We start from the raw sequence: 7,998 nt of genomic DNA, 5'->3' as shown, positions 1-7,998 counted from the left end.
ATTGAGCAACAAAAACGGGCTTTAGAACTCCGAGAGATAGAGCTTCGACTAAAAGACAAAGAGGAAGAAATACGTGAGAAGCAGCTTCAAAACCAGGCAAAACAACTTCAGAATGAGGAGAAAGAACTAGAGCTTATGGAACGTCGAGCAAAGATACATTAGAGAAATAGTGAAATATAAAGATTAATCAGTTAGATAGTAGTTGAAAAGCAGTTAATGCCTTTAATTACAAGTGTCAACAATGTGTAAAGCCTAGCCGCCGGGTAATTAATACCTATAACAATTAGCGTCGGAAGCCGTAATATTGGTCAGGTGATGCGCTAGCGCGGCGTCCCACCTTTAGAACGGTGCCACCTGACCTGTAACCTGCTAAGGCGCGGGCTGGGCGGCGGGAAAGTCATGGGCATCCCCTTGTTGCCGGATTCGGTTGGTTGTCGTTGCCCCGTGGTTCTGCCTGGCGTGGCCGCCCTCAACAAGTTGATTGACGAGGCTGCCGTGAGAACAGTCCACCTGACTCCCGTTTGAGTTTCCCGAGCTTATTGAGATCTTCGCCCAACCCTCGAAGAAACGACTGAATATCAACCCCCATCTTTTAAACACAAATACGCTACTTACCTCGCGTGAGCCTCTCTTATCTAATATATTTAAACCGGGTCTCTGAACTTCCTATATTAGTAGCCAAAGAGAAGACGGATGGAGGTCTTCCATCGAAGCCACAACCTATATTCTAGGGCCGGATATTCGACGATAATATCTTCTAATCTACATTCACTATATGCTATTAAATAAATCCACCTCTTTAAGCTAATCTTAATATGTTCAAGATATATCACGATACCACTGGAAGCCAAAGTAGATTAGATTGAGCGCTTCAACCAATATAAACCATGTCTTGTAGCACAGGTCAAGCACCTACAGGAGTATTAATAAATCATAGTGTGAGAAATCTACTATTTTACCCTCTAGGATCTCACATCTTCATCGTTGCCTCCGCTTCTTTCTTCCCTTCTTTTTCATGATATACTCCGTACATGATCTTGCTACACATTTTGTGAGCCCGTCTTCCTACGCTGCAACTGGTATAGCGCGTCAGTCTTCCCGGCCACCTTGTCAAATGCAAGCTTAATAAGGTCAGACAGATGGTTCGGTCTCTAAGATTTGCGAAACACGTCTCCGTCGTGACCTAGAACCTAGTTGCGAACTACCGACTCAAGTTTTCCTAAACGCAAGAACAATTAGCCACGCTATGTTTCCCAGAGCTCTGACCTAGTCTTACAGGCAGGGGCCGCCGTACTGTTTAAATTAGATCCTGCACCGACACAGTCGAGTATTGACGCAGGTTGTCTCGGAGACAAATTAGACATATTGCACGATTCCAAAGCTTCCGGAATAGACGATAGTCAATATCCACAAGTAGTGCTCCTTTCCATCCGTCTGTTCCCGTCACTTTGCTCGTACACTGTAATGGAGCATAGTTGACAGGCTCCAACTTGGGCTGCTTGAATAATTCGTACACCGTTTTGTAGCCGGCTTCGAGTGCTTTGTCCGCCAACGCCCGCGCGACGATGTAGCTCGCCAGGTAGATGACCTGGCATGGTATGAAAAAAGTTTTAGATTGAACACTAAGGGCAGGAAATTCGAGCCAAAAGGAGGGGAGGCTAGGAGGGCACCAGCAGCCGGCAAGGCATATGCTGATCCCCTTGGATCTCTCCCGGAAAAGAACCCCATAACGTCAAAACAACAAAATGGACCACTGACACACTGCCACGCCCTCAATTCCAAGCGTTCCCAACCGTTGCTGACGAACTTGGTCCCTGGGGTGGATATTCTCTCCTTCGTTATGAATGTCAACATTCCTGGCTCCCAAAAGGACCTTGCTGCCAGAATCTCCAACGGCGCTACCTAGGTTGGAAGGCCGCCGCTCGTCCCGGTAGTTAGAGGCACTACAAAAGGTAGCAACTCAAGAGGCCGAGCAGGTAATATGTGAGTAAGCATAGTCGAAGGCTTCCAGATACCCTCTCATCTGGATAACAGCGGCGCAGACTACCAGGATGTGCATGAATGAGTGGGAGCTGCAGAGGTCGAATTTTCCAGGCCACCAACTTTCGGGAAATCTCATCTTTCGAATCACGTGTATTAGGATCAATTTTTCTCCTGGAGAGGCCAAACGGGAGACTCACTGCATAAAGCGCGGTTCCAGATAGAAGACAGCCTACCTTTGCCACCATAGTATAGGTGAAGGCTTTTTTGTTCATCAGGTCTAGCCCGAATATATCGAGCCCATGAATCAAGGGCGCCACAACGGACATGCCAGTCGCCACGAACGCTAGTGTTCGCATGGGGCGATACTTGTGGCTCTGGAGCTTGGGATGGACGTTCGTGATGATGGTCAATGCCCCGAAAACCCCAATCTATTGACCCATGAAGGCGGTGTTAGATCCGATTACCAGTACTGGGACAGAAAAAGCCGAGCATATGGAGATCAACTAACCATAGACCAATAAATATTGCGTAGCGTAGTCTCACACTGAAAGATTATGTATACTCCCAAGACAATGTCACCGACTATGAAGATCCCTATACCAAGCATATCTAGTCGGTGGCAGAAATGATCCACAGTGTAAGAGTGGTTCATCAAAGTATGATAAAGAGCCGAAAATGCATAGCAAATAGTCGCCGTAAGCATAAAGAGTGAGAAAACAACAGAATCAGTGCTAGTAATTCTGGAATATTTGCCATTAAGGTACTGCAAGATAAACCACTCGCCGAGGAGGAAGACAACGGCCGGAATGAGGTGGGTATAGATATTAACCGTCTCATTGTGGAGATACCACCAACTGCGGAAAGAGGCGCGAACCGAGCCCGATATAGGCCGGTAACCGTGAAGAATCCACTGGTTGTTGTCGTGTTGAAACCATTCCGGCATCTCATCGAACGAGAGAAGAGCCGGGCGTCCTGCCTCACCGAACCCGGACCCGGATGCGTTGTCTTCCATTCGCCGCCCTTTAAGCGCCTCTGGCTCCTTGGGCGGAACTCGGAGACGGGGAGTGGACGCCATTTACTGTCGCGCCTGGTGGTGTGTAATGTCTGAAGGCTGGATTTGAGAGTGAGGAAGAATGGAATCGAACAAATGCGTTTCGTCTTTGCTTCGTCAGTTTTTTGGGAACTGACTTATAGCCCCCCCTTTTCGTCAAGGCAGGTCATGGTGGCTTGGGCTGTGGTTGCCTGGGCCCACTCAGGGCCCTTCGGGGACTCGACCAGATGGACTTTTTGCCAATCAAAGTCTCAAAGATCCTAGTCTCCGATGCGAGGGCCATGTATCAACAATTGCACAAGTCGAGGGGCGCGCTCCTCGACTGTGCTGCAATGCTCGTACGAGTAGTAACTACTCTAACGCTATTAAGTAATGGAAACCGCATGCCACAGGCCATAACCGGTAACTATTTGAGCAGATACAGGGATCTCAGCGAGGTGGTGGGCTGTGTTACAGCGTTGTTCTGTGGTTGCTGGAGCTGCTATGGCCCCAGCAGCTGCCTAATTTAGTTAGAATCTCCTGGTACTAGTGCGTTGTACAGTCTGATACCATGTCCTCAAGCAAAGGCTGAAGCTGAACATCCTGGCTTAAATAGCTTGACGTGGTTGGTTCTGCTTGTTCCGTCTCCGGCCTCATGCGTCTCAAGTATGCAGTCAGCATTGATGGGTTTAATTAGTCCCTTTTCCAGCGATACGCATGTTTGGTAATAATGACAGGGGCAGATGGTGGACCCAGCCCCGGCTACTAACTACGGGCTAACAACGATACGACAGCCTCAAAAATGGCGGCCCTGTCGCGAAACAGACGGACCGTTCAGGCAGGTTCATGCACCGTTAACACAACGCATCAGCACTGATGCTCCGGAGTCTCTCATTTCTTGACCTGCGCTCTGGCTGGAGATGGCGTCCCGTGAAGACTATGAAGTTGGGTGGCTCTGCCGTTTGCCAGTTGAGGTAGCCGCTGCCCAAGCAGCGCTCGATCGCGTCCATGACAATCTACCCACGGATCAGGTTTCAGACGACAACAACAACTACATTCTGGGGAATCTTCAGGGCCACAATGTCGTTGTGGCGTATCCGAAGGTGTACGGCAAATCGTCACTGGCCGACGTGACCGCACAGTTGCGTGCAAGCTACCCATCTGTCCGATTCACTCTATTGGTAGGCATTGCGGTAGGAGTACCCGATACGAATGATGATGTTCGTCTCGGTGATGTTGTTGTCAGCACGTCGGCAGCTGGGTTGTCGGATGTCCTCGAGTACGACATGAACGGGGAACGAGCGACAGATCAGATTGCTCCCGGCAGAGCGTTGGATCAGCCAACACTTTTGCTTCTCACAGCTATGGGGAAGGCCGAGACAGCCGCCATCTTTAAAGAAAGCAAGATGCCCAGCTACATCTCCGAGATCGTGCAGAAAGATCCAGTTACCTTTGCCCACCCTGGCCCTGAACAAGACATCCTCTTCGACGCAAATTACGATCGTGCAACCAATGAACCCGATGAAGGTGGATACAGTCATTATGACCTGGATAGGATCCGATCAAGGCCACCGCGTGAAGTACAGGATCCCGTTGTTCACTATGGCTCAATTGCCTCCACCCGTCATTTGACGCGCGACGGAGCAACCCAGGACCAGTTCGCACGTAAGCATGATATTCTCTGCTTCGAGAAAGAGGCAACTGGGCTGAGAGATGCCGCCCAGTACCTGGTCATCCGAGGAATTAGCGACTACGCAGACTCGCACGGCTCAGATATCTGGCATGCCTGGGCTGCAGCGACCGCAGCGGCATACGCAAGAGAGGTCCTTTCATTCGTGCCCGCCGCCTCCAAGACGATACCTTTAGCCGCAAACGCGTATGCCGAGGCCGCGGCCGTTCTTGACGCCTTACTTCTGACAAGACCAGACGTTGATCGGAAGTCCCTCATTGCACTGAAGGGACGCAGGGTTGATGGAACCTGCGAGTGGGTTACGAAGCATCACAATTATCAAGAGTGGCTGGCAGATACGAGTCAACCACTCCTGTGGATCTCAGGTGGCCCTGGAAAAGGGAAGACAATGCTCGCGATATATATCACCGAGGTGCTCCAACCACTGGTTGACGCTGGTGATAATGTTCTCCTCTATTACTTCTGCAGTAATCGTGACAAGAATCGGAACACCGCATTGACCATATTAAGAGGTATCCTGCATCAATGGATCGACCTCCAGCCCCACCTGGCTAAAGAAGTCAAGAACTCATTCGACGGTGCAGAGACGACCAAGTACACAATTTCCAGCTTTGTCGCGCTGTGGAGGGTTTTCCTGACTCTGCTCCAGCAGACCACATCTTCTCAGGTAGTCTGTGTCCTCGATGGTCTCGACGAATGCGAGAAGGAATCACTTAGACAGCTTCTAGATGCCATTGGAAGCTACTTGTCGAAGTCTGGGGAAGGGGCAAAGCCACGACTAAAGCTTATTATTCTCTCTCGACCTCATCCGGCTGTGTTGGAGAGCAAACTCGGTCGCTATCAGCAGATTCAGTTGGACGCCTCTGACACGGAAACTACGCATGATGTCGAGAGATATATTTTTGCTAAAGTCGCCGAACTGGCATCTGAGCAAGACCTTTCCGAAGAGATGGTCGCGCAGGTTCAGCAGAGCCTGCTAGCTGGCGCCGATGGTACCTTTCTATGGGTTGCATTCGTTGTCAATGAGCTTCAGGGGCGGAGTTGGAGCAAGATCGATGAAGTGCTCCGCCAAATTCCGAAAGGCCTGGGTGGGATTTACCAGCGACTTCTGCGGCAGGTCGACGACAAGGAAGCTTTGGTCCCTATTCTTCAATGGGTTGTTCTCGCTGTCCGGCCCCTCACACTGGAAGAATTAGCCGTGGCCGCAGGGGTCAAGGCAGCTGGTACTCTTCCAGCAACGCAAGTCACCCGGAGGCAGCTTAGGGTCGGCGGGTTGCTCGTGAAGGTCGAAGGAGACGTCGTCTATCTAGTTCACGAATCGGCGAAAGAATTCTTCCAGAGCGATCAGGTCAACATCAAAGGGATTGACATGTTCCATATGGGCCAAGAAACCCACAGGAAGCTCATGCAGACTTGTTTGACTCACGTAGAATGTGGGTACGGAAATTCCAGCACGCCCGGCCAGGATCCCTTCTTATCTTACGCCAGCCAGTACTGGCCGGTGCATTTCCACCACGCCATTCATGTGATCGATTCAGCGACAGAATTCTCGCGTCCATTCTTTCGAATGAACTCTCCCCTCCGGACAGAGTGGTGGAAAGTCTACTGGGAGCAGGAGAAGAACGGCGGCAGCCCGCCCACCTTCACTCTCTTGCATCTCGCGGCATACTTTGGAAACGTACCCTGGGCCAAAATGTTACTCGGCACACATACCCGCCTCATTTCGCGGAAGGACAATTACGGCCGGACACCTTTGTACTGGGCAGTCAACGGAGGTCACCGAGAAATGGTGGAGCTCCTGCTTGAACATGGGGCACGTGTCAACTTCAAGGATCGAAGCATGTTAACTGCTTTACACATAGCAGTAATCGGTCAAAACAGAGACGTTGTGAGGGTGCTGCTGGCGCACGGTGCCTGCATCGAGGCTAAGGGGGAGACTGGCGACACGGACACCCCATTGGTGCGAGCCATTTTGGTGAACTCGAGAGAAATTACGGAGGAACTACTCCAACAAGGAGCGCGTGTGGATAAATTGCCTTCTCTTCTGGGAGTTGCTTCTCTGAGGGGGCCTACTGATTCATTGGATGAACGGGTGAAAGAGCTACTGGGGCTCCAGGAGCAGGTCCTGAATGCACGCTTCAAGAATTCGACGCGAGCTGTGGACCTGGTCACGAAGGGACTGATCCTATCCATCCGCATTCCTCTGGTTCTTGAATTGATGACCCTCTATCTCAAGTATCTGGCGATGAACCGCATGGACAGTCTGCCTGTGCTGCGGGAGCTGGTTCAGGCGAACAAGAGCAAGCAACTGCGGGCATGGGCAAAACCGTACCATGTGTTCCTCGCGGGCCTGGTGTATGCTAAGAGTGCAAGGAAGCTCCAGGCCATGGGCGACCTGCCAACATATGTCTTGCAGAAAGTCACGCCCGGAGATATGCAGGCACTGGTGGTCATCATGACCTTCACCGGCATGGAGACGAAATTCACCGCTGTCCAACACGGATGGAAGCCAGGAGACGACATCACTTCTGCGGCAATCGCAGACTGGGCCGCCATAGCCTACGAGAGGGACTCTCTAGAGTACTTCCACCTAGGCATCAAAGAATTCCTGAACGATTTTGATAGTTGTATCCGGAATGAGAACCGGGAAGAGACCGTGCTCCGAACAACCCTACTTATGACAGTCCACTTTGCTATGCTTAACAAACAGAAAGGAGGGCCAATCGAGTATATATTCCGAGTTACCACGGAGTTCTTTGAAGGATATATTGGCAGCGTTTACGAGGTTGGATTGTTCAGCGACGCGAACCAGGCGTACGCAAACAAGCTGCTCGTCGCTAGCGACAGCCGAGACTCTGCCCTGTTGCGTCTCCTCCTGATCACCATTTTCCAGTGCGCGCAGCGGGCCAACGAGAAGGGACAGGACCGCTTTTTTAATATACCCCCGGCCGCGTGCTTAATCCTCTGCCAGGAGAACGCTGCCGCCCACCGGTGGCTTATTGGTGAGGCCATCCCGGAGGAGATGGCGGCGTTGATAGCCCAGCATCATCCGGGAGCGCTGCAGAAGCGGGCTTGCAAGGCTTTGATAGAGTGCTTGGTCATTAGGAAGCAGTACGGTTTGAGCGCGCAGAAACAAAGCGTCGAGAAGCATCTGCAGTCCTTGCCAAAGGTTGAACATATCATGAATCGCATACTGGGTGTATAAAGAATTGCGCCATGCACACTCACGGTCCGGTAATCGCGCACTAATTCACAATTTGGCGTACTAATTATGGACAGAATTGATTTATTTGCG

At 51.0% G+C, this 7,998-nt stretch overlaps 2 protein-coding genes across 2 annotated transcripts; one reads left to right on the top strand and one right to left on the bottom strand.

The window, feature by feature from the left end:
• Positions 1-1,777: 1,777 nt before the first annotated feature.
• On the bottom strand, positions 1,778-3,159 carry BJX67DRAFT_260915 (hemolysin III family protein). Its single transcript, XM_071026334.1, has 3 exons — positions 2,492-3,159; positions 2,181-2,411; positions 1,778-2,119 (listed from the first exon to the last, which is right to left on the bottom strand). The coding sequence occupies exons 1-3, from the start codon at positions 3,056-3,058 to the stop codon at positions 1,961-1,963; spliced, it is 957 nt and encodes a 318-aa protein (XP_070882507.1). The 5' UTR covers positions 3,059-3,159; the 3' UTR covers positions 1,778-1,960.
• Positions 3,160-3,933: 774 nt separating this feature from the next.
• Positions 3,934-7,908, top strand: BJX67DRAFT_384679 (uncharacterized protein; the record flags this gene model as incomplete). Its single annotated transcript, XM_071033704.1, has 1 exon — positions 3,934-7,908. One exon carries the CDS (start codon positions 3,934-3,936, stop codon positions 7,906-7,908), a length of 3,975 nt encoding a protein of 1,324 aa, XP_070882506.1.
• Between the last annotated feature and the right edge of the window lie 90 nt (positions 7,909-7,998).

This window comes from Aspergillus lucknowensis (assembly GCF_044049455.1).
Source record: "Aspergillus lucknowensis strain CBS 449.75 chromosome Unknown BJX67scaffold_51, whole genome shotgun sequence".
In the NCBI taxonomy this organism is placed as follows: domain Eukaryota; kingdom Fungi; phylum Ascomycota; class Eurotiomycetes; order Eurotiales; family Aspergillaceae; genus Aspergillus; species Aspergillus lucknowensis.
Note: the sequence above shows the minus strand (reverse complement) of the source record. Positions and strands in the feature narration are given on the sequence as shown.